This window comes from Trachypithecus francoisi, unplaced genomic scaffold (assembly GCF_009764315.1).
Source record: "Trachypithecus francoisi isolate TF-2019V2 unplaced genomic scaffold, Tfra_2.0 Lachesis_group8, whole genome shotgun sequence".
In the NCBI taxonomy this organism is placed as follows: domain Eukaryota; kingdom Metazoa; phylum Chordata; class Mammalia; order Primates; family Cercopithecidae; genus Trachypithecus; species Trachypithecus francoisi.
The window spans coordinates 55,305,298-55,332,285 of NW_022681473.1; the positions used below are offsets into that span (position 1 = coordinate 55,305,298).

The following is a 26,988-nucleotide window of genomic DNA, read 5'->3' on the forward strand; positions in this document are numbered from 1 at the left end:
TCATTTCTTAAGTCTATTAGTAATTGTTTTATAAATTTGGGAGCTCCAGTGTTAGGTGCATATATGTTTAGGATTGTGATATTTTCCTGCTGGAGAAGGCCTTTTACCATTGTATACTGTGCCTCTTTGTCTTTTTTAACCACTGTTGCTTTACAGTTTGTTTTGTCTCATATCAGAATAGCTTACCCAGCCAGGCATGGTGGCTCACGCTTGTAATCCCAGCACTTTGGGCGGCCGAGGCGGGAGGATCTCCTGAGTTCAGGAAATTGAGACCAGCCTTGCCAACATGGTGAAACCCCATCTCTACTAAAAATACAAAAATTAGCCAGGCATGGTGGCAGGCACCTATAATCCCAGCTATTTGGGAGGCTGAGGCAGGAAAATCACTTGAACCTGAGAGGCAGAGGTTGCAGTGAGCCAAGATCGCACCACTGTACTCCAGCCTGAGTGTCAGAGCAGGACTCTATCTCAAACAAAACAAAACAAAACAAACCATCTAAAAAGAATAGCTACCCCTGCTCACTTTTGGTGTCCATTTGCATGACATGCCTTTTTCTACTCCTTTACCTTAAGTTTATGTGAGTCCTTATGTGTTAGGTGAGTCTTCTGAAGGCAGCAGATGGTTGGTTGGTGCGTTCTTATCCATTCTTCAGTTCTGTATCTTTTAAGTGGAGCATTCAGGTCATTTACATTCAGTGTTAGTATTGAAATGTGAGGTACCATTGCTTTCATCATGCTCTTCGTTGCCTGTGTGCTTTGGTTTTGTTTTTTGTTTTTGCTTTTTAACTTGTGTTTTTGTTTTATAGGTCCTGTGTGATTTATACTTTAAAGAGGTTCTGTTTTGATGTGTTTCCTGGATTTGTTTCAAGATTTAGAGCTCCTTTTAGCAGGTCTTGTAGTGGTGGTTTGGTAATGGTGAATTCTTTCAGCATTTGTTTGTCTGAAAAATGACTTTCGTATATGATGTTTAGTTTTGCTGGATACAAAATTCTTGGCTGATAATTGTTTTGTTTGAGGAGGCTGAAGATAGGGCCCCAATCTCTTCTGGTTTGTAGGGTTTCTGCTGAGAAATCTGCTGTTAATCTGATAGGTTTTCCTTTATAGGTTACCTGTTGCTTCTGTCTCACAGCTCTTAAGATTCTTTCCTTTGTCTTAACTTTGAATAACCGGATGACAATGTGCCTAGGTGAAGATCTTTTTGTGATGAATTTCCAGGTGTTCTTTGTGCTTCTTGTATTTGGATGTCTGGGTCTCTTGGAAGGCCGGGGAAGTTTTCCTCGATTATTCCCCCAAATATGTTTTCCAGGCTTTTAGAATTCTCTTCTTCCTCAGGTACAGCGATTATTCTTAGGTTTGGTCGTTTAACATAATCCCAGACTTCTTGGAGGCTTTGTTCATATTTTCTTACTCTTTTTTCTTTGTCTTTGTTGGATTAGGTTAATTTGAAGACCTTGTCTTCCAACTCTGAATTTCTTTCTTCTACTTGTTCAATTCTATTGCTGAGACTTTCCAGAGCATTTCCCATTTCTAAAAGTGTGTCCAAAGTTTCCTGAATTTTTTATTGTTTTCTCTTTAAGCTATCTATTTCCATGAATATTTCTTCCTTCACTTCTTGTATCATTTTTTGGATTTCCTTGCATTGGGCTTTGCCTTTCTCTGCTCCCTCCCTGATTAGCTTAATAACTAACCTCCTGAGTTCTTTTTCAGGTAATCGAGGACTTCTTCTTGGTTTGGGTCCATTACTAGTGAACTAGTGTGATTTTTGGGGGGATGTTGAAGAGCCTTGTTTTATCATATTACCAGGGTTGGTTTTCTGATTCCTTCTCATTGGGGTAGACACTGTCAGAGGGAAGGAAGGTCTAGGGCTGAAGGCTGTTGTTCAGATTATTTTGTCCCACAGGGTGTTCCCTTGATGTAGTACTCTCCCTCTTTTCCTATGGATGTGACTCCCTGTGAGCCAAACTGCAGTGATTGTTGTCTCTCTTCTGGGTCTAGCCACCCAGCGAGTCTACCCGGCTCCAGGCTGGTACTGGGGATTGTCTGCACAGAGTCCTGTGATGTGAACCGTCTATGGGTCTCTCAGCTGTGGATACCAATGCCTGTTCTGGTGGAGGTGGCGGAGGGTGCAGTGAACTCCCTGAGGGCCCTTAGCTTTGGTGGTTTAATGCTCTATTTTTGTTCTGATTGGCCTCCTGTCAGGGGTGGTGCCTTCCAGAAAGCATCAACTGTGGTAATGTGGAGAGGGACCAGCGGTGAACTCCCAAGATTATATGCCCTTTGTCTTCTGCTATGAGGATAGATAGGGAAGGACCATCAGGTTGGGACGGAGCTAGGCCTGTCTTAGCTCAGGTTCTCTTTGGGCAGGTCTTGCTGTGGCTGCTGTGGGGCATGGGGGTGAGATTCCCAGGTCACTGGAGTTGCGTACCTAGGGAGATTATGGCTGCCTCTGTTGAGTCATGCAGGTTGTCAGGAAAGTGGGGGAAAACCAGCAGGCACAAGCCTCACCCAGCTCCCACGCAAACAGAAGGGCCAGTTTCTCTCCCACTGTGCCCCCCAGTAGCCCGGAGTCTGTTTCCAGGCGGAGGGCAAGATGAGCTTGAAAACTTGCGCGAGGCTATCCGCCTCCCAGCTGTGAAAGAAAAGTGCTTCAGTTCTTCCCCTGCCTGTGAAGTTTGTAACCCGGATTTTCATCCCCCACTACCCCTGGGGCTTCTCACTCCATTCAAATAGTTATAAAGTTCAACCAGAGAATTCCTTCTCCCTGTCGAGTTTTACCCGCCAGTCCTCTGGCCACTGTCCCTAGGGATCCCTGTGGTGCCAGGCAGGAATGGGCTGCTTTGGGACCCAGCAAGCTTCCAGGGCCTTTCTGCTGCTTTCTCTACCCCTGTATTTCGCTTGGCTCTCTAACTTGACTCAGCTTTAGGTAAACTAGAAACTTCTCCCACAAACAGACCTTCAGCTTCTCCACTGTGTGTTCGGGAGAGGAGGGTCTCCCTTTCCCACTTAGGCAGTTGGGGCACTCACAGTATTTGGGGTGTCTCCCAAATCCCGCAGGAGCAGTCCACTTCCTTCCGAGGGTCTCTGGGTCCTCTCCGGATTACTGGTTTGTTCTTGCAGTTGATCTGGAGCTAAAACTCACAATGCAAGCCTCCACATGCTGCTCTGTCTGGAGCTGCAGTCTAGTCCTACCTGTCATCTGCCATGATCCCCTCTCTTTAGACAGTCATTAATTTTGAAAATATACTGTTAAAGTATTTTGTTGACAGAACTAGAACACTTCCTCTTTCTGTGATAGATTTTTTGCTCTAGATTGTAAATTATGAGATATTACAGTTGGTACTGTATGTCAAAATAGACCACATTTTTCAAAGTAATTTTCCTGTCAATCAGTGTGCTATGAAAACATGTTAGTCACAGTTTTTTCAGTTTGTCATTTGCCCTCATTATGGTTTTTATTTGGGTCTCTTATAAGACATAAAGGTGAGACTCACTGGAGACCCGAACCACCTCAAACACAACTGACCAGTGTGCTCTGCTTTGGCTTGGTACGGTGGTTGTCAGCTGGATCAGGAGTTGCACTGTTTTGAACAGAGAGGGAGCGAAAAGCTGAAAGAAAAATAGCAAATTGGGAAGTGACCACAGAAACACAAGGATGAAAATATTCCATGGATAGAGGAAATGCAATAAGTTAAAAGGATTCGGATGTGGTAAAATGTGAAAAACTATTTGAACACCAGGAAAGAAAAGAGCCTAAAATGACAGAGATTATATTCATATAGAAAAAGGGATTTGGGCTCATGAGTGTTCCTTATTTCTCCTGCTGTGGAGCTTTCAGTCCTGAGAAAAGTAAAGTAAGTGGGAACTGTAGTCCTCCAGGGAAAAGTTGAGGAAAGATGTAAATTTTTTAAATTATGATTAGATTCTGACTTTAATTTAGTAAACAAAAAAATATTCTGGAAGACAGAAATGTAACATTCTATACTGTTTCTAATCTCAACATTGTCAAAGTAGAAATTTTCTTTTAATTTGTGGTTCTAACATATACTTTATCTGTATAGCAAATAACTTCTGGAAAGACAACTCAACCAATCTAAAATTAGAGCCATATCATTGATTTAAATAGAGTATTGGCATCCAAAGATTAAAATATAGTAATGGTTATACATTTTCTCATTAGTCTTTTCATAAGGGAAATGTAGAATTGAACATTAAAATCTTACTTATAAGATGGTGGTTATTGACTGTATACCTCTTGAAAAAAATAAGAGAAATTATGGCCGGGCGCGGTGGCTCAAGCCTGTAATCCCAGCACTTTGGGAGGTCGAGACGGGCGGATCACGAGGTCAGGAGATCGAGACCATCCTGGCTAACACGGTGAAACCCCGTCTCTACTAAAAATACAAAAAACTAGCCGGGCGAGGTGGCGGGCGCCTGTGGTCCCAGCTACTCGGGAGGCTGAGGCAGGAGAATGGCGTGAACCCGGGAGGCGGAGCTTGCAGTGAGCTGAGATCCGGCCACTGCACTCCAGACCGGGCGACAGAACAAGACTCCATCTCAAAAAAAAAAAAAAAAAAAAAAGAAATTATAAATCAAGTAAACTTTTATTTTTGCCTATTTCAAACATCTTTTAAATAATTTCAAGTTTTATTTTAGATTTAGGGGCCACATGTACAGATTTGTTAGCTGGGCTTAGTGTGTGATGCTGAGGTTTAGGGTACGATTGATGCCACCACCCAGGTACTGAGCAGAGTACCCAGTAGTCACTTTTCACCCCCTTTCCCCACTCCTTTCCTCCCCGTCTAGTAGTCCTCAGTGTCTATTGTTGCCAGCTTTAATGAGTACCACTTACTTAGCTTCTGGGGAAGATGTATTTTTAAGGAAAAGTGAAGAAGAATTCAGGGTCAGTATCTTGACCCGCAACAGGTGTTGTTTAATTTAGTGATGTGACTAGATGGACCTTTTTGGACACTGGATTATTAGTCAATGCTTTGTCACATTCATTTGAAATTTGAGAACCAATTGGATACAATCAGGGATACTTTAAAAAATGCCTTTTTTAATGTTATTCCATTATTTCTGAGTTTTAAGTTCTACATTTAGAATGTGATCTTTCTTTGAGGGAATATATACTTTTTTGAAAGAGAACAACATAAAGTTCAGAGGTTTCATATTAAAACAAAAAAATCCATCTTTTATTAATTATGCTTATCTAAATTTTGATAAATAGAAAATTCTTAAGTTCTGTTTTATCAGTTGCTAGTGGTTCATTATAAATTCTGGAAATAGATATAGTCTGCCTGTAATATTAAGGCAACAGTAATATTACTAACACATGCAGAAATCATTAGCCATAACGTTTCTTGTGCCTGTTAAAAGATGAATTTAGGCTGAGTGTGGTGGCTCATGCCTGTGATCCCAGCACTTTGGGAGGCCAAGGTGGGCGAATCGCTTGAGGTCAGGAGTTCAAGACCAGCCTGGCCAACATGGTGAAATCCTGTCTTTACTAAAAATACAAAAATTAGCCATGCATGCTGGCACATGTCTATAATCCCAACCATTTGGGAGGCTGAGGCAGGAGAATTGCTTGAACCCAGGAGGCAGAGGTTGCAGTGAGCCGAGATCACACCAACGCATCCAGCCTAGGTGACAGAGCAAGACTCTGTCTTAAAAAAAGAAAAAAAAATTACATGTGGTGATGGACACCTGTATTCCTGCCTGTTCAGGAGACTGAGGTGGGAGGATTGCTTGAGCCCAGGAGTTCAGCCAAGGAGTTTGAGGCTGCAGAAAGCTATGATTGAGCCACCGTACTCCAGCCTAGGCAACAGAGCAAGACCCTGTCTCAAAAAAAAAAAAAAAAGATGAATTTGATTTCAATTTTAAATTACTTAACACAGAAGTACTTTAATTGACTGTTACTTGTAGATTATTGGCTTCTTTACTAAGAAGCAATACTTTCAGATTTCTAAATACATCACACGTTAAATCATAATATTGGTTTAGCAAAAGTATAAATAAATTATTTTTCTGGCAACTTGCATGCCAAGATCTGTTACTTGAATTTATTGACTGATCACATTTTTTTTTTTTGAGACAGAGTCTTGCTCTGTTGCCCAGGCTGGAGTGCAGTGGCCTGGTCTCGGCTCACTGTACTCTGCCTCCCACGTTCACACCATTCTCCTGCCTCAGCCTCCCTAGTAGCTGGGACTACAGGCGCCCGCCACCATGCCCAGCTAATTTTTGTATTTTTAGTAGAGATGGGTTTTCACCGTGTTAGCCAGGGTGGTCTTGATCTCCTGACCTTGTGATCCACCCTCCTCAGCCTCCCAAAGTGCTGGGATTACAGGAGTGATCCACCGCACCCAGCCGGACTGATCACATTTTTAGTTGTTTATAACTATGATCAGTATAATAAATGTGTTTCCTGATTAGTATACTAAAACTTAAAAAAGAAATCTGGTAGAATTCTGTTAGAAGGAAAACTTGTGTTGTGTGCTGGTCTTTGCCACTTATGGTGGCTGTGTGGAAGTAATTACAGCATGATCATCTGAGAAATTTCTGTTGACCTATTATAATAGTAATAAATATTGAGTTCATATATAAATATACTGCTTTTCTTTCCATGCCCAGCTGATAATGCAGGACTTGGCCCACTTTGGCTTTCAGAATCTTCAGTGTCTGCATGAGAGCACATTAGCTACATTGTGTCAGGCATGGGATTAAGCACTTTACATACAATGATCTCTAATCCTCATGACAATGTAAGGCAAGTATCATTATCCCCATTTTAGTGGGGCTAATTGACTCAGAATCATACGACTCTTAAGTGATGAAATCCAGATTTTAAATTAGGAATTTTCATCTATTCATTTCCTAAGCCTGTGTTTTTTCACTATAAGGCTGGATCATCTCCAATTGGAAAAAACAATGATGTTTGCAGTAGTTGACTTTAGATGTTGTTCTTTTTGTTTGTTTGAGACAAGGTCTCAGTCTGTTGCCCAGGCTGGAGTGCAGTGGCACAATCTTGGCTCACTGCAGCCTTGACCTCCTGGGCTCCAGCGATCCTCTAACCTCAGCCTCCTGAGTAGCTGGGACTACAGGCATATGCCACCATACCCGGCTAATTTTTTTTTTATTTTTTGGTAGAGACGGAGTTTCACCTTGTTGCCCAGGCTGATCTGGAACTCCTGGGCTCAAGGGATCCACTCACCTCGGCCCAGGAGGTGGAGGCTTGAGCCCAGAAGGTTGAGGCTGCATTGAGCCGAAGTCCTGCCACTACACTCCAGCCTGGGTGATAAAGTGAGACCCTGTCTCAAAAACAAAAACAAACAAAAACACAGACTGTCCCTATCCTTTAAAACTGACGCTTCAAAAGTGAGCATCATGAAATATTAAAAGATTGTATTACTAGGTAAGAGCCCTTCAGATGTCTTCTACATTTCATGGGCCTTATTGGAAATTTTTTTCACAATCTAATTATATTTCATTTAATTTAATAAATTCTATTCCTTAAGTACTTATTAGTGCCAGGCATTTTCTAGATACATAATTCTCCTAATATCCCTCAGAAAAGGATACACAGACATGACAAGTAAGAATTTGTGACTATCCCAGTGGATTGTCATTAGATTGTCTGAGATTCATTCTAGTGCTAAGATTCTGAAGTCCATGATAAAATCATCATTCATGAAGTAAACACTTCATAAAGTTAAAAAGCAGAACATGACAGTAAAGTTACTTTCATAGGTTGTGCAGGAAATTGGGGGAAGGGAGGCAGGATGGTATCAATGCAAGGAAAATAATCCACGTGGTTCTATTTTTAACTAGTCAGTTTTTTTTTTTAATCACATTTCTAAAATTCCCTTTTGGTAAGCAAGAACCAACCATATAATTTGACTCTTTCCTTATTATTGGGTTGGGATTGAGACCTGGTGATTCCATTCAGATGTTTGTAAATACTTTATTGCACTGAAGTCTGTGGGTATGTGTATCTAGGCCCTCTTTTCGTTTCCCTTTGAAGCATCTCAAAAATGTACCTTAATTTTGCAGTCTCTTCTCACCACTCCTTTGTATTGCTTTTTAGTGAGATTTCAGGAATGTGAGTAGGATGAATTGTAACTGAGCTTAGCTGCTCTTTTAGCTTTCTGGAGCTTTCCAAATAATTAAGAAAGGCATTTGGTGACTTTGGGGGAATGGTTTAGGTGGAAGGAAGGAGAAGAGAAGGACTAAATCTAATAGAGACAAACCTTGTAAGCATTAGCAGGGTTTATACCACAGAGATTATCGGCAACACACCTATGCAGCTTCTTTCCATTTCCAGTTGATAATGTAGGGATTGACCTACTTTTTTGGTTTTCAGAATCTTCAGTGTCTGCATGAGAACACGTTTAACTACTTCCCTGCCCTATCGCTATGATTCTTTTTTTTTTCTTAAAGAGACAGGGTCATGCCCTGACACCCAGAAAGGAGTGCAGTGGCTTGATCATAGTTCATTACAACCTTGACCTCCTAGGTTCAAGCATTCCTCCTGCTTCAGCCTTCCTAGTAGCTGGGACTATAGGCACACACCACCATGCCTGGCTAACTTTTTGTAATTTTTTTGTAGAGACAGGGTCTCACTATGTTGCCCAGGATGGTCTTGGTCTTGAACTCCTAGCCTCAAGCAGTCCTCCTATCTCAGCCTCCTAAAGTGTTGGGATTAAGGGGTGAGCCAGTACCCCTGACCGCTATGACTCTTGATATGCACATATAAAGGGCCACTAACAAATGTTTTCACAAAGTGAGAACATTAAGATAGGCCAAGATAAAAAGATAGGCCAAGACAAGAACTTCATGAAACTACTTCAGGGCATTAAGAAATCAGTTGGGGCCGGGCGCGGTGGCTCAAGCCTGTAATCCCAGCACTTTGGGAGGCCGAGACGGGCGGATCACAAGGTCAGGAGATCGAGACCATCCTGGCTAACACGGTGAAACGCCATCTCTACTAAAAATACAAAAACTAGCCGGGCGAGGTGGCGGGCGCCTGTAGTCCCAGCTACTCCGGAGGCTGAGGCAGGAGAATGGCATAAACCCGGGAGGCAGAGCTTGCAGTGAGCTGAGATCCGGCCACTGCACTCCAGCCTGGGCGACAGAGCAAGACTCCGTCTCAAAAAAAAAAAAAAAAAAAAAAAAAAAAAAAAAAAAAGAAATCAGTTGGACGTGTTTTATTGTTTTACGTAGTACAGTTTTTCTAATTTGTTTTGCATCTGTGATAGTATAAAAATATTTGTTAGATATGTAATTTGACAATTTTTGTTTTGTTGTTTCTTGCTTTTTATTTTAGAGATGGTATCTCACTTTGTTGCCCGGGCTGAAGTACAATGGCTATTCACGGGCACAAACATAGTGCACTACAGCCTCAAACTTCTGGCCTCAAGTGATCCTCCCACCTCATGCTGCCAAGTAGCTGGGACTACAGACACTTACCACCATACCTGGCTTTATCTGACAGTTTTAGTAAAAGTTAAAGGAAATATTAAAGAACCTAGAATTCTTTGTAAAATAATATGAGATTTCTGGGCTGGGTGCGGTGGCTCACACCTGTAATCCCAACACTTTGGGAGGCCAATGCGGGCATATCATGAGGTCAGGAGTGTGAGACCAGCCTGGCCAACATGGTGAAACACTGTCTCTTACTAAAGATACAAAAAATTAGCTGGGCATAGTGGCATGTGCCTGAAATCCCAGCTACTTGGGAGGCTGAGGCAGGAGAATCGCTTGAACCTGGGAGGCAGAGGTTGCAATGAGCCGAGATCATGCCATTGCACTCCAGCCTGCGCAATGGGGCGAGACTTTGTCTCAAAAAAAAAAAAAGAATAATAATAATATGAAATTTCTAATTGTGCCTTATGGATATTTCATTGCCCAGCATTGAACCAAATAGGTGTTAGAAGTCCTAATGGGAGAAGAAAACTCAAATACAAGAAATAACTAGTCCAAATCAAATAAAATCTATACACTTTACATTTCTGCAAAATGTTAATTTCACTACCAGGCAAATGCAGTCTACACTGATGATATTTATACTGTTTGCCAACTGTGAATAAAGGAATTTTTAAATTATAGGATGGAAGTAAAATATTGTGATTACCTTTAGAGAGTCAAGACATGACATAAATGACTTATATAGATTATGATGATGAAGTGAAGCCCTACCCCAAAGCATAGGCTTCAAATTGAACCCCCTGTCCCGTCCTATCTGATTTCTTTGTTCATTTATAAGTCAGGTTTATCATGATCTAATTTTTATATAAGTAAAATGTATACTTTTTAATCTACAGTTATGAGTTTTGACAAATGCATGAAGTCATACAACCACTAGCACCACAATAAGACATAGAGTATTTCTATCATCCCCCAAAGTTCCCTAATTCTCCTTTATAGTTGACTTATTTTCCTAAGACCACCAGAGCGGGCACAAAAGAACCAGCGACTAGGCAAAGGGTAGGAGCAAAACTGCAAGTTTATTTTGGTCACCTAGCTTCAGGGGAAGAAGGTGGGTGGGGAGAGGTCTGTCGGCCTCCGGCAAATGAGGCCCACAGAGTCGCCCGTGTAGCTCTCGGATGGAGTTCCGACAGTCCCGACCCAGTGGGGAAGCTGGGAAGTCCGTGCGTGGCATTCGTCCGGAGCGGCTTTTCTAGGAGTGGGAGGGCGATAGGCGGGGCACGGGCGTGTCAGGGGGCGTTCCACAGGTGCGACCAGGTCGCCGGCTGCATTTTTGCGCGCGCGGGAGAAGTTGGGGGGATGAAGAACCCGGAAGTGCACCATCTTGCCTCCGTTCATCCAAACAATAGTCACATCTTCCCACCACCTCAAACACTTGGCAACCACCTATCTATTATTTTGTCTCTGTAGTTTTGCCTTTTCCATAATGTCAGTATGTAGTTTTTTGAGTTTAGCTTCATTCACTTAGCACAATGTATTTCAGATTCAATCATGTTGCTTCATACAATTATTTATTCCTTTTTCTGAGTGGTAATCCACTTTATGGATGGACTAAAGTTTTATTTACAACTGAAAGACAATTTTAGCAGTAATGAATAGAACCACCCCAAACATTTGCATAAGTTTTTGTGTGAATATAAGTTTTCATTTCTCTTGTATGAATACCTAGAAGTGGGATGCTGGAATATATGGTAATATAATATTTAACTGTATAGGAAAGTGCCCAACTGTTTTCTCAAGTGTCTGTATCATTTTGCATTCTCACCAGCAGTATATTAGCATTTCATTTGTGCCACATCTTTACTCACAGTTGGTATTGTCAGTTGGTTTTTTTTTTTTTTTAGTCAGAGTTTCACTGTTGTTACCCAAGCTGGAGTGCAATGGCGTGATCTTGATTCACCACAACCTCTACTTCCTGGGTTCAAGCGATTCTCTTGCCTCAGCCTCCCAAGTAGCTGGGTTTACAGGCATGCACCACCACACCTGGCTAATTTTATATATTTTGTTTTGTTTTGTTTATGTTTTTGTTTTTTGAGATGGAGTCTCGCTCTGTCGCCCAGGCTGGAGTGCAGTGGCCGGATCTCAGCTCACTGCAAGCTCCGCCTCCCGGGTTTACGCCATTCTCCTGCCTCAGCCTCCCGAGTAGCTGGGACCACAGGCGCCCGCCACCTCGCCCGGCTAGTTTTTTGTATTTTTTAGTAGAGACGGGGTTTCACCGTGTTAGCCAGGATGGTCTCGATCTCCTGACCTCGTGATCCGCCCATCTCGGCCTCCCAAAGTGCTGGGATTACAGGCTTGAGCCACCGTGCCCGGCCGCTAATTTTATATTTTTAGTAGAGGCGGGGATTTCTCCATGGTGGTCAGGCTGGTCTGGAACTCCCATAATCCACCCGCCTCAGCCTCCCAAAAGTGCTGGGATTACAGGCATGAGCCACTGCACCCAGCTGGTTTCCTTCTTTTCTTTTCTTTTTTTTTTTTGGTGGTTTGAGGGGGAGTCTTGTTTTAGCCTTTCCAACAGTTATGTGGCGGTGTCTCATTGTGATTCTACTTTGTATTTTAGCAGGTAAATGAGAGTGTAGGACTCTTAGCTGGTCACTGTATGTTGCCTTCGTACTTGGGACAAGAGTACTTGTCTTAAAATAAGAAATCTCCATCTGGAGTCATGAATTAGAGCATTGGTTCTCAACAGGAGCAACCCTCCCACCCTACTTCATGAAATTCGTCTGGAAACATTTTTGGTGGTCACAGTTGGAGGGACTGTGCTACTGTCATCTAGTGGATAAAGGCTAAAGATACTTCTAAACATCTTACAATATACAAGACACCCACTCTTTACCCCAAATAATGATCAAGCCCAAATGTCAATTAGTGCATAGGTTGAGAAACCCTGAATTAGGGCAACCAGCATATCAGAAATAAAGTCATCCACCAGATGTATTTGTATTAAGGATAAGACATTCAGGCCGGGTGGCTCACGCCTGTAATCCCAGCACTTTGGGAGGCTGAGGCGGGCGGATCACGAGGTCAGGCGATCGAGACCATCCTGTGAATGGTCTCGATCTCTAAATAAATACAAAAAATTAGTGGGCGCCTGTAGTCCCAGCTACTTGGGAGGCTGAGGCGGGAGATTGCCATGAACCTGGGAGGCGGAGCTTGCAGTGAGCCGAGACCGCCTCACTGCACTCCAGCCTGGGCGACAGACCAAGACTCCGCCTGAAAAAAAATAAATAAAATAAATTAAAAAAGGATAAGACATTCAATTGAATGTCTCAGTCATCTCACAAGGATGTGATCCTTGAAAGTCCTGTGAAGTTGGAAAATTGAGGATGAGTCATTCCATCAGTGTCATGTACACTACCAGGCAACTCTAAAGAGTCCAGTTACATTTTGACAGTGTTTAACAATTTACTCCAGTGATAGTATTGCCATCAACTGTATTAGAACAAAATTTGTGTAACTTGCTATCCCACATAGCTCTAAGTATAATTGGTGCACATTAAATAATTTCAAATACTTGAATTAATCTGGGAAGCTTGGTAAGCTCTAACAATATCATTTTGATTTGTCATTCAGTGCTGAGACCAATGCGTAGGAAAAATTTTCTTTTTCCCATGGTGGCTGTTGACTACTTTGAATTTCCATTGGGATTTGGGGCTTTTGTTTTGCCTTGCTTTGCTTTTATTTGAAATTAATTAGTTTCAAGCCTTGTATTCTGTAACCCCGAGGCATATTCTCACTTAGTCTACCAAAGCTGGGAGGTTTGGGGGAGTGTTGCAGACTAGATGATGTGTGTATATGTCGTTTTTTCATGTCTGAAAAAAATTATTGTACCTCAAATTACTAAAGTATACTCTTAAAGCAGGATTATAAAGACCGTTCCTTGAAAATCATCATCCAAATTCAAAATTTAAAAGACAGTGCATTCTGCCAAACTTTTTTCAGTAGTTTATTTTGGTTGCTTTGGAAATAAATGTTGTCAGATTCACTGTAAGTGTTTAGTTGTCTAGCCCTTGTTTATTACTTTATATTTGCATTTCTCTGGAATCAGAGATGAAAATTTGGCTGCTGCTTTGTACTGTCAGAAAATAATGGATTTCCTTATTTCAACAAGGAGATTCAACACAAAATTGGGCTGTAGCTTTTAATGAGCTTGGTGACCTTCAAGGGACCAGTCCAAACACATTTTGTGTTACAAGTAAGAGCAGATGTTTTTAAGTATATGCAGAATACAGTGACCCCTACCCTAAACCTCCTCTCATTGCTGTTGTCTTCTCAAAAGTCATTTTGTGACCAAATTAGGTTCGAGGTGGCAAATGTGGTCCTTTACATTTATCATGCTGCCCGTTAGAGGGCAGCAGTATACAGACTCAGGAGCCAGAAAACCAAATACTACTAGATTCTGGGGCATGAGTCTTTTTCGAATCTTCTAAACACAGCTAACTACATTATAATTTAACAAAATTAACCCCTAACCTGCATTTTGGTGTAGAATATCTATACAACTACAGATATTCAACTTTGAACTTTGTTTTAACATGATCTTTTAAATGCTTATAATTCTAAATTGTGTATGGATTTGGTTTACAATATTTCTAATTGCTATAGCAACATCTTTTGTACATAAATGTTTTCTATTTAAAACTTATTGGAGGGTGTGGTGGCTCATTTCTGTAATCCCAGCACTTTGGGAGGCCGAGGCGGGTGGATCACGAGGTGAGGAGTTCGAGACCAGCCTGACCAACATAGTGAAACCCCATCTCTACTAAAAATACAAAAGAATTAACTGGGCATAGTGGTGCACACCTGTAATCCCAGCTACTTGGGAGGCTGAGGCAGAAGAATCACTTGAACCCAGGAGGCAGAGGCTGCAGTGAGCAGAGATCGCACCACTGCACCCCAGCCTGGACAACAAAGTGAAACTCTGTCTCAAAAACAAACAAACAAAAAAATATCAGATACTACTACTATAATTACTCAAATATAAGTAGTTGGTAATATGATGGAAATCTTGGAAGAAAGAGATGGCTTTAGTTATAGAAGCATGGTACCATGCCATAGAATATGCAGAGAATAAGAGAATAAATACTTTTAAAATGAATGTAGCCAAAAATTTTGGAAAACAGACTTTAGATTCATTCTGGGGTGGCATGTGTGTGTGTGTGTGTGTGTTCTAACAGCTTTACTGTAACAGCTCATTCAATACTCATAAGAACCTTATGAAATAGGTACTATATTATTGTCTTCCTTACAGATGTGAAAACTAAAACACCCGGGGTAAGTGAATTGACACTACACCAGGTCACAGTACTAGTAAGTGGCCAAGCTAGGGTTTGAAACCAGGTATTCTGAAATCAGAGATCATGAACTAAAAATACTTTGTTAAACTACCTCTCTCATTGAATTATCTAACCTTTCCCCCTGAATTGTCATGCCACCTACCTCTATCATATTTTCTCACATAGTCCTGTTTTGGGACTCTCTATTCCATTCGTCCTTTTAACTCTTCACTAATAACAGTTGTTGTACTGTGTTAATTATTAAAGGTTTATATAAGTTTTGATACCTGGAAATCTTAACTCTCCCACTTAACTCTTCTTCAGAATTTCCTTGACTATTTTTGGTCTTTGTATGTCCCTATAAAGTTTAGGATGAACTTACCAAATTACAGGACCAACTCCTTAGAGATTTTGACTAAAAGTGATATGTGCATCCTTCTTTTTCTTTTTTTTTTTTCCTTTTTTGAGATAAGGTCTCACTCTGTCACCCAGGCTATAGTGTGGTGGTGCAATCACAGCTCACCACAGCCTCCATCTCCCAGGCTTAAACTATCCTCCTCCCTCAGTCCCCTGAGTAGTTGGAACTACGGGCAGGCACCACCATGCCTGGCTAATTTTTTATTTTTTATAGAAATGGGGTCTTACCATGTTGCCCAGGCTGGTCTTGAACTCCTGTACTAAAGTGATTTGCCCACTTCGAACTCCCAAAGTGCTGAGATTACATAAGCATGAGACACTGTGCCTGGCCAGTGCATCCTGCTTTTTCTAAACCACTGCAAGTCATTTTTGGAACAAGACAAGACAGATAATGTAGCGATAGAGAAAAAAAAAAAATATATATATATATATATATAAAACTAGAAAAAATACTGGTGTTACTAAGATTATTTCTACTTTATTTTTCTATGTTTTAATTTTATTATAATATTGACTTCATGGGAAATATATTTAGAGTTTTAATTTTATTATAAGGAAAGTATAAATAGAAACCAAAGTAATGAATATACTTTAAATAATTCAGACCTCAAGATCCACATGAATTACCTGACCTGCCTGAAAAAAAGGTATCTACCCAATGTATTTTAGAGAATTGGTATTTATTATTTTTGAGAAGACAGTATATGGGTAAGAGTCATGCCTAAAGAACAGAGAACAAAAATACCACTTTTTGAAAAGGGCAGTTTTAGACATTTCAGGCCAGTGACTGTTAAATGTTGACTTGGTGTTAAATCCAGACAGAATTCTAAAACAGTTTTACAACACTTGGTTTAGAAAGAGTGATTACTAAGAGTTGGACTAAGGATTTACTTACTTATTTTTCCCTGTCTTTGCTAGATATGGGGGAGAAATACAAAGCATGTATGAGGGCTGCTTTGGCAAGAACAGATTTTAAATCTGATTTCACCTTCTGAGGAGCCTTATATAAGATAAGCTTAAGTATATAACTTAGGCAAAGTTGTTTGTCCTGCATCACATAATAAAGAGTAGAGCAAGAACTGGAACCCATGTGTTTTGACACTTAAAGCAGTGGGAGGAAGCAGTGTGTTTCTGTTTTATTGCTGAGACATACTAACTATATCATCTGCCTCAGCCCAATGTTTTCTTTATCTAGGTCTGGGCCATATAACCAAAAAGAATTGTGGGGAGCAACCCTAAAAGGTAATGGCAGTTGGCCATTTTAACTGTCAAGAGGATGTATGGGATAGTATTGAGTTTAATCTATGCATCAATAACATAGGTTCAGTGGGAATAAGGAATTTTCTGGTTGCAAAGGGTAAGTGTTAGAATTGGTCAAGAATAGTTGTAAAGCAGCCTTCCCTAGAGAACTTTATAAAAGAATGGATTCCATTCTACCTGGAGTGTTTGAGATCTAATCCTGCTTAACTAGATGACTAAAAAGTTCATGCCAACCCCAAGAGTCTATAAAAGTATTAGCTGACACATTTAATTCAATTCTTGCAATTCTTATGTGTGTTCAACATTGTGTCCCCCTCATTAAGATGCAGTAGGAAGAGATTTAGGGTGCCTGCTATGTGCCAGGCAGTTTCTAGACACAGTAGGTATACATCTACCCTCATAGAGCTTTATTTTATGGAGAGAAGGATAGACAATAAACAAGTTAAATAAAATGTAAAGTATGTGAGACAGTGATAAGTGATATAGAGAAAAAGATAACAGGGATAGGGAGTGTGTTGGGGGAGAGAGTATAATTTTAGATAAGGTGATCAGGAAAGGTGGCTTTTGAGCTAAGAAATGCAAGAAAGCAAGGAGGATGCTGTACAGATTCATGGGGCACAGGCATTCCAGGCAGAGAGAACAGTTAAGTGCAAAGGCTTTGAGTCAGGAACAAGAAGTTCTGTGTGTCTAGAGCAGAAAAAATGAAAGAAATCATGGCAGGACACATCATATAGAAAGGCCAGATCTTGTAGGGCTTTGTAAGTTGTTTTAAGAACCTTGGGTTTTATTGTGAGTGAGATGACGAGCCATTGGAATGAACAGAATGGTTATGTGATGAATCGACATACTCTTAACTAGATCACGTAGTTTGCAATGTTGAATGAAGGAGTAAAGGTGGAAGCAGGGGGACTAGGAGACTGTTGTAGTGCTATAACATGAGGTGTTGACTTGAACCAAAGTGGTGTGAAACTGGCCAAGTTGTAAACATTTTAAAGGTAAAGTCCGCAAGATCTGCAGAGGAACGGATAATTGGGTGTTAGAGAATGGCATTAAAGATAACTCTAAGCTTTTTGCCTAACTGATTGGAAAAAATAAATGTGCCATAGACTGATGTGAGGAAGACTGAACAAAGCAGGGATAGAGGTGGGTGAAGAGTAAGAGCTCCATTCTGGACATAGGTTTAGAATTTTTTTTAAAATCCAACTGAAAATATTGTATAGAGAGTTAAACATGTGGGTATGGGGTTTAGGAGAAAGCTCGTTTAAAGAAAAAATCTTACGAATTGTTGGTGTTTTTATGGTAAAGATAGGAGACTGGAAGTGATCACCAAGGAATGAGTGTTAACAGAAAAAAGACCCAAGGACTGAGCCCTGAGGTATTCACATTGTTAAAGACATTAGGGAGATGAGAAATAGGCAAAGATGTAGCAAGAAGACCTAGAAACCAAGTAAAGAAAGTGTTCATGGAAGAGGCAGACAGATGCCCAGCTGTATCAGATGCGGCTGATAGAGCATGTAAGAAGAAGTAAGATTTTGGTACTTCATGTTTTATGGCGTATGTATGAATGTATGTATAACCACCCAGCTCGTGTCCCTGTAAGCTCCCACTCCCTTCCTGGCGATCTGCCATTGTGATTTTAACTTGGAATAATTTTACCTATGTCTGATATTACAGGAGAATCCAAACCCTCATATGGCATTCCAGAAAGTTCCGCGGCCAACAGAAGGATCCCACTTGCGAGTTCATATTCTTCCTTTCCCAAAGATTAATGAAGCCCGGGTTCAGGAATTAATACAGGAAAATCTTGCTAAGAACCAGAATGCACCTCCTGCCACAAGAGTAGAAAAGAAATGTGTTGTGCCAGCTGGTCCACCTGTTGGTATGTATTTGTCTGTCTGTTTTAAGAGTAAACTTTTTATAAAGATATAAGACCCAAAAAGGAAAAGTGTACAATTTGATGAATTTTCACAAAGTGAACAAACTCCTATAGCTAGAATCAGAGCATTATCAATACTTAGAAGCCCTGTTTCATTCACTGCCTCCCAAAAAGGGTAATCATAACCCAACCGCTGCCACTATAGAATCTTTTCTTTTTTTAATAACAGCTTTATAGGCCGGGCGCGGTGGCTCAAGCCTGTAATCCCAGCACTTTGGGAGGCCGAGACGGGCGGATCACGAGGTCAAGAGATCGAGACTATCCTGGCTAACACGGTGAAACCCCGTCTCTACTAAAAAATACAAAAATCTAGCCGGGCGAGGGGGCGGCGCCTGTAGTCCCAGCTACTCGGGAGGCTGAGGCAGGAGAATGGCGTAAACCCGGGAGGCGGAGCTTGCAGTGAGCTGAGATCCGGCCACTGCACTCCAGCCTGGGCGACAGCGCGAAACTCCGTCTCAAAAAAAAAAAAACAAAAAACAAAAAACAAAAAAAAACAGCTTTATTGAGATATAAGTTACATACCGTAAATTCACCAATGTAAAATGTGCAGTTCCTTGATTTTTAGTATATTTACACACTCATTCAACCATTATCACTATTTAATTTGAGAATATATAGAGAGAGATGGAGATTCACTCTTGTTGCCCAGGCTGGAGTGCAATGGTGTGATCTCGGCTCACCGCAACCTCTGCCTCCTGGGTTCAAGCAATTCTCCTGCCTCAGCCTCCAGAGTAACTGGGATTACAGGCATACGCCCCCTCACCCAGCTAATTTTGTATTTTAGTAGAAACAGGGTTTCTCCATGTTGGTCAGGCTGGTCTCGAACTCCTGATCTCAGGTGATCTGCCCACCTTGGCCTCCCAAAGTGCTGGGATTACAGGCGTGAGTCACTGCGCCTGGTGAGAATATTTTTATAACCTAAATAGAAACCTCACATCTATTCACTCCCCATTTCCTTCCCAAACCATCTCCTCCCCAGCATTATACTGTAATCTACTTTTTTTTTTTTTTTTTTTTTTTTTTTGGAGACGGAGTCTCGCTCTGTCGCCCAGGCTGGGGTGCAGTGGCCGGATCTCAGCTCACTGCAAGCTCCGCCTCCCGGGTTCACGCCATTCTCCTGCCTCAGCCTCACCAGTAGCTGGGACTACAAGCACCCGCCACCTCGCCCGGCTAGTTTTTTTTTTCGTAGTTTTTAGTAGAGACGGGGTTTTCACCGTGTTAGCCAGGATGGTCTCGATCTCCTGACCTCGTGATCCACCCGTCTCGGCCTCCCATAGTGCTGGGATTACAGGCTTGAGCCACCGCGCCCAGCCCTATATTGTAATCTACTTTCTATTTTCATAGCTTTACCTATTCCGGACATTTTATATAAATAGAACTATACAATATGTAATCTTTTATGACTGGCTTCTTTCATTTAGCATAATATTTCAAAGGTACATCTATGTTGTAGCATATGTCAGTATTTTGTTTCTTTTTGGTTGTTGTTGTTGTTTTGAGATGGAGTGTCACTCTGTCGCCCAGGCTGGAGTGCGATGGCGCCATCTTGGCTTACTGCAAGCTCTGCCTTCCAGGTTCACGCCATTCTCCTGCCTCAGCCTCCTGAGTAGTTGGGACTACAGGCGCCTGTCACCACGCCTGGCTAATTTTTTTGTATTTTTAGTAGAGACGGAGTTTCAACTTGTTAACCAGGATGGTCTCGATCCCCTGACCTCGTGATCCGCCCGCTTCGGCCTCCCAAAGTGCTGGGATTACAGACATGAGCCACTGCACCTGGCCTCGTTTCTTTTTAAATGTCTGAATAATACTCCATTGTCTGGATATATATCACATTGGTTATTTAGCCATCAGTTGATGGATATTTGAGTTGGTTCTACATTTTGACTATTATGAATAATGCTACTGTGAACATTTACGTGCAAGATTTTGTGTAGATATGTTTTCAGTTCTCTTGGATGTATACTTAGGATTGGAATTGCTGGGTCATATGGTAATTCTATGTTTAATGTTTTGAGGAGCTGCTGAACCGTTTTCCAAAGCGGTTATGCCATTTTAGATTTCTGTCAGCAGTGTATAAGGGTTATAATTTCAGCCACTGATACTGAGCATTTTTTCATGTACTATTGGCTAATTCACTGTCTCTTTGCCCATTTTGAAATTGGGCTATTTGCCTTTTTATTACTGAGTTGTAAGCATACTCTGTATATTCTACAGATAAGTCCCCTACCAGATATATTATTTGCAAATTTTTCCCCATTCTGTGAGTTGTCTTCCTTTACTAACTTTTATCCCTTTTTTTCAGCTATTGAGGAAGATATATTAAAATCTCCCATTATAATAGCAGAATTCCCTATTTCTCAGTTTTTCCTGTTTTTCTTAATATATTTTGAAGTTGGTTAATTAGGTGCATGTATAAAATGTGAATTAGTTGGATTCTCCAAAGGAAAAAAATTCCAGATAGTAAACATATTTATTATAAGAAAATATGTTTTCTGGCTGGGTGTGATGGCTCACGCCTGTAATCCCAGCACTTTGGGAAGCTAAGGTGGGTGGATCACTTGAGGTCAGGAGTTCAAGACCAGCCTGGCCAACATGGTGAAACTCCATCTCTACTAAAAATGCAAAAAATTAGCCAGGCGTGGTGGTATGCACCTATAGTCCCAGCTACTTGGGAGGCTAAGGCAGGAGGAGAATCACTTGAACCCCAGGGGCAGAGGTTGCAGTGAGCCAAGATCACGCCACTGCACTCCAGCCTTGGTGACAGAGCAAGACTCTGTCTTACAAAAAAAAAAAGGAAAAAAATAGAAAATATGTTTCCTAATAACTCAGCCTAAAGAAAATTTAAAATACTGCTAAAGATATTTTAGAATTAAAAGCTTATAGGCCGGGCGCGGTGGTTCAAGCCTGTAATCCCAGCACTTTGGGAGGCCGAGACGGGCGGATCACGAGGTCAGGAGATCGAGACCATCCTGGCAAACATGGTGAAACCCCATCTCTACTAAAAAAATACAAAAAACTAGCCGGGTGAGGTGGCGGGCGCCTGTAATCCCAGCTACTCGGGAGGCTGAGGCAGGAGAATGGCGTGAACCCGGGAGGTGGAGCTGGCAGTGAGCTGAGATCCGGCCACTGCACTCCAGCCTGGGCAACAGAGCGAGACTCCATCTCAAAAAAAAAAAAAAAAAAAAAAGAATTAAAAGCTTATAAACATAAAGATGTTGCTCTCTCAATGAAGTATGTGTTATTGGAGATTGTAAGTTTTCTGTTCTAGTATGGATAGATTTTCAGTTTATGCCACCAACCTATGTGTGTGAGAAGCACCAGAGCCCACAATTATGAATGAGCATTTCAGAGAGAAAAGTCATGCGAAATAATCAGTTTAACCAGAAAATTAATGTTACATGATTAAAAATGATTTGAAGAAAACTGGTAAAATTCAAGTAAGGGCTATAGTCTCATTCATTGTATTGTGCCAGTTGTTTTCCTGATTCTAATAAAACATAATTATGAAAGATGTCACCATAGAGGGAAGCTGGGTGATGAGTACAAGGATCTTCTTTGTATTACGTTTGCAGCTTATTGTGAGCATATAATTATTTTTATAAAAATGTTTAAGGCTGGGCGCGGTGGCTCATGCCTATAATCCCAGCACTTTGGGAGGCCAAGGTGGGCGTATCACCTGAGGTCATGAGTTCAAGACTAGCCTGAGCAATATGGAGAAACCCCGTCTCTACTAAAAATACAAAATTAGCCGGGTGTGGTGGCGCATGCCTGTAATCCCAGCTACTTGGTAGGCTGAGGAAGGAGAATCGCTTGAACCCGGGAGGCAGGCGAGATCGCGCCATTACACTCCAGCCTGGGCAACAAGAGCAAAACTCTGTCTCAAAAAAAAAAAAAAAGTTTAAAACATTATTTGAAGAATATAGGTTTGGTATTAATGAGATGAAAGGAATACTAATGAGTAAAATATGATAGTCTTTCTTCTTAGGTATGGGAGAAGGTAAAGGGATTGGACCTTTAGAATCCAAAGAGTAGCCATAAAGTGTAAGTAGTCTTTTTGGCTTGAGAATCATTGATACTGTTCTCACTTATAAATGGGAGCTAAATAGTGTGTACACATGGACATCAAGTGTGGAATAATAAGACACTGGAGACTCAGAAGGCTGGGAGGGTGGGAAGGGGTTGAGGGATGAGAAATTACTTAATGGCTACAATATACATTATTCTGGTTGATGGCTACACTAAAAGTCCAGACTTCACCACTATGCAGTATGTCCATGTGACAAGGCTGCACTTGTACCCCTTAAATTTATACAAAAAAAAGAATTATTGATACTACCTCATTTAAACAAATGACATAGTATAGTTCTTTGTGAAAGTATAAATTTTGTATAAATACTACTTTGATTTATTTCCTTCTAATATTATTTTAATAAGTTAAATTTATTTATTTATTTATTTAGCTTAGTAGCCTAGGTAATACATTAGAATTTTCTAACCCTGTGGTAAAAGGTGAAAGGTGCTACGTTTACATGACTAAAAAGTGACTTTCCTAAGCCAGTATAGCAGTTCATCGATCATGATTATCTCTTTTTTTGCACTACTTCTTTCCTTCAAGTCACCTCTACTCAAATGTGTAATATCTAATATTTTGTGGACTGTAGTTTTTCTTTAGTAATATCTTAGAAATATTAACAATATTACTAGTTACAAAGTTTCAAATAGATGTTTGCCCTTGTTTAATATAACTTTACTTTGCAATGTGAATTAGTTCGCATAAAAGTTAAGTGTCTCATTAGAATCTATCCTGTGAAATTATTAATCGACTAGCCTGATACTTCAGCACTGCAACATGTAATCAAAATAATGATGTGGAATACTTTCAATGCTCTGTAATAAGGGAAAAAATAAAATGTAGGTCATATCAATAGTTTTTGTTTCTTTGTTTTCTAATAAGAAATGTGGTCTCACTCTGTCACCCAGCTGCAGTACAGTAGTGCTGTCCTAGCTCACTGCAGCCTTGGACTCCTGGGCTCAAGTGATCTTCCCACCTCAGCTTCCCGAGTCACTGGGATTACAGTGCAAGGCACCATGCCTGGCTGATTTTTGTATTTTTTGTAGAGAAAGGGCTTGCTATGTTGCCCAGGCTTGTCTCAAACCTCTGGGCTCAAGGGATCATCCCACCTCAGCCTCCCAAATTGCTGGGATTATGGGCGTGAGCCTCTACACCCAACCTACAGTCTTAAAGTAATAGTCTCTTTGCTTTTGTAATTACCAAAGGAGTTTAATTTATTTGTGCTTTCTTTATATTCTTTTACTAGTTTCGATAATGGACAAGGTGACGACAGTTTTCAACAGTGCACAGAGACTAGAAGTTGTCAGAAACTGCATCTCATTCATATTTGAAAATAAAATTTTGGAAACTGAAAAGGTAATAAAATATCATCTTTCCCAAGTAAGCGTTTATCATTTCCCTTTCAGATTTACATGTCGAAGTTACCAGCTTTCTCTTCTTTTCTTCAACGGAGTCTCGCTCTGTTGCCCGAGCTGGAGTGCAGTGGTACAATCTCAGCTCACTGCAAGCTCCGCCTCCTGGGTTCATGCCATTCTCCTGCCTCAGCCTCCCCAGCAGCTGGGACTACAGGCGCCCCCCACCACGCCCGGCTAATTTTTTTGTATTTTTAGTAGAGACGGGATTTTACCATGTTAGCCAGGACAGTCTTGATCTCCTGACCTCATGATCCGCCCGCCTCAGCCTCCCAAAGTGCTGGGATTACAGGCATGAGCCACCGCGCCCGGCCAGCTTCTCTTCTTTAATTCTGTCCCTTTTCCTAATAAAGTCTCCTCTCATTGTTTGGATCATTTTAAATGAATAGTGTCTAAGATATAAAGCTGTTGGGCCAAGCTTAATTATATGACCAGCAGAAAAATATTCATAGTAATTTTTTCTCTCAAACTTTTAAACATTGTTCACTAAACACTATTTTGGCATATTACTTAGAAACTTAACATTTTATTTATTTTAGTTTTTATTTTTGGAGACAGAGTCTTGCTGTGTCGCCCAGGCTGGAGTACAGTGGCATGATCTTGGCTCACTGCAGCCTCTACCTCCTGGATTCAAGCGATTCTCCTGCCTCAGCCTCCTGAGTAGCTGGGACTACAGGCATGCACCACTGCACCCGGCTCATTTTTGTATTTTTAGTAGAGATGGGCTTTCATCGTGTTGGCCAGACTGGTCTGGAACTCCTGGCCTCAAGTGATCCAGCCACCTCAGCCTCCCAAAGTACTGGAATTACATGTATGAGCCAACACGCTTGGCCAAAACTTAACATTTTAATATAATTTTATGTATTGCAAAGAATCTAGTTAGAATATGTAATGGATTATAGGAACTGTAGTATTCAACTTAAATGTGCCTCCTTAGAGCATGTTTTCTTGCCTTGTTCAGTGAAATATACTGAACATAATATAACCCTTTCTTACTGACTCATTGTCATAGTTCTGAATATCTATTTTCAGGAACTAGTAAAGCTTATAGAAATGTTTACCTTTACCCTAACTGACACAGTGCTCTTTACATTTTGTGCTTTTTGGTTTCTGTGTTTTCTTATAGTTGGAGTCTTTCACTTCTCTTGCTTTCAACTTACACATCCTATTTCTTATGCCTGCCTTTAGTGATATCATGCCCTCCTACTTCCTTCTTATTTTCTCCTTTGTTCTGACTTTTTAGCTAAATAAGCTTATTATTATTATATGTGAAGTAAATTAACTAAATCCTACATGGTGAACTGAAGGAGGCATCTTTATGGATGTTCTTGTTGTAAAGTGAAAAGAGTTTTAATGCATACACCTAGAGATAATCTATTTTTGCAACTCTGAGTCCTTTTTCTTTCCTTTTTTATGATACTTAAATGAAAAGAGATTGTAGAACGTTTCAGTCATAAATTAAAGCTGAATAGTGATTAAGCAGCCAACCAGTTTAAAAGTATGAAATCACTTGTATTTCTTATTGTTTTAATTTTTCTTTCTGTTCCTGCCATGGAAAATTGACTAGTTATAGAAAGAAGGTGTCTTACGTATCTATGGCTTTGACTCATGATCTGAAGCAACAGTCAATTTGGTAACCAAAGTTTTATTAAGTTGAAGAAAAAAAAGTGAAATTAAATGTTTTTCAATTTATCACGTAATTCTCTTATATTTCTTGCTGGTTTACATATAAAAATAACTACAAATCTATTTTATCATTGGTCTTACTAATAAATCACCTCTTCCCTAGGAGTTTAATTTTATTAATAACTGTGTTAAATAAATTACAGGGTGCATTTGAATTTTCAAGATGATTGTTTGAAAGTTATTGTTTCCCCCAGTGGTACCATTTGGTTATTTGCACCTCTCTTGTCCTCAGACCCTTCCTGCTGCACTCAGAGCCCTTAAAGGAAAGGCGGCAAGACAGTGTCTCACTGATGAATTGGGTTTGCATGTCCAGCAAAACCGGGCAATATTAGACCATCAACAGTTTGACTACATAATAAGGATGATGAATTGTACTCTACAGGTAATTTTGTAGTTCTTTCAGATTATTCCTCTCATTTGAGAATACTTTTCATTTTTCCAGAATATTTTGTAATTACCAGTATATCAGTTCTTGAACCTACCACAGCTAAAAGGATGAAGCGTCAGTATCTATATCATTTCTGTCAAATACTTTTTTATTACTTGGCATAAATATTAAGAGTTTTTTGTTCTTTCTTTGTTTTCTCTTTGAAAATGCTAGATTATTTTACTAGTTTTGTAATATAAGCAAGTTCTTTGAAAATGAGAAGTCATCTTTAAAGCATTCAGTTGTATATTAATGTCTGTAGTCACATCAGCCCTTTTCAGTCAGTTTTCAGTTGTACTGTTCAGGCAGAGGACAATGAATGGTGGATAATCCAAATGAACTACTCAATTAAGTAAGTACTTTGTTTGTAAAGCACAACAACAAAATTTCCACTGGGCTTCAAAATATGTATATGATCTTTCAGAAACAAACGTCCCACAAAACAGTGAAGACAATTTAGGAGAAGCTAATAATCTTATTTCCTCATCCTGCCTCCCTTATTAGATAGTTTTTGACATTGGCATTCTGCCGAGAGGTAATGTAAAGTTCCTCTCTCAAACATTTTGCCCAAGATGGAAATGTAATTAAATATTAAACTGTGGGATCATCTGTGGGACTCCAGAAAAAGTAAATAAATGCATGTTAAATATTGGTACATTGGAAAGCAAGAATTATAGGATATAATTAATCAAATTTATGAATGAAACAAGGCCTAAATAAATGAGATTTATAAATATGCATGGAATGGAAGACTCAATATGTTAAAGATATCAATTCTCCCCAAAACAATCTATGAGACAAACAATTCAGAGACAATGCAATTCCTATCAGAACCTTAAATAGAAGAATAAAAGCCTTAAAACTACCAACATACTCCTAAAGAAAACAACAAAGTGTAGCAGTTTACCTTGTCAGGTATCAAAAATTTAGTTTCAGATTATATTACTTGGCCAGGCGCAGTGGCTCACGCCTGTAATCCCAGCACTTTGGGAGGCCAAGGTGGGTGGACCACAAGGTCAGGA

The 26,988-nt window shown here is 40.4% G+C and overlaps 1 protein-coding gene across 4 annotated transcripts in view; it reads left to right on the top strand.

Moving 5' to 3' along the window:
- The window catches only part of SBF2 (SET binding factor 2), a 547,644-nt gene that overhangs the window by 312,180 nt on the left and 208,476 nt on the right, over positions 1-26,988 (top strand). For all 4 annotated transcript variants that reach the window (XM_033206047.1, XM_033206049.1, XM_033206048.1 and 1 more), the window contains 3 exons: positions 18,108-18,312; positions 23,688-23,797; positions 25,772-25,921. In XM_033206047.1, the coding sequence (XP_033061938.1) occupies positions 18,108-18,312; positions 23,688-23,797; positions 25,772-25,921 (465 nt within the window). The remainder of the gene's footprint in view (positions 1-18,107; positions 18,313-23,687; positions 23,798-25,771; positions 25,922-26,988) is intronic.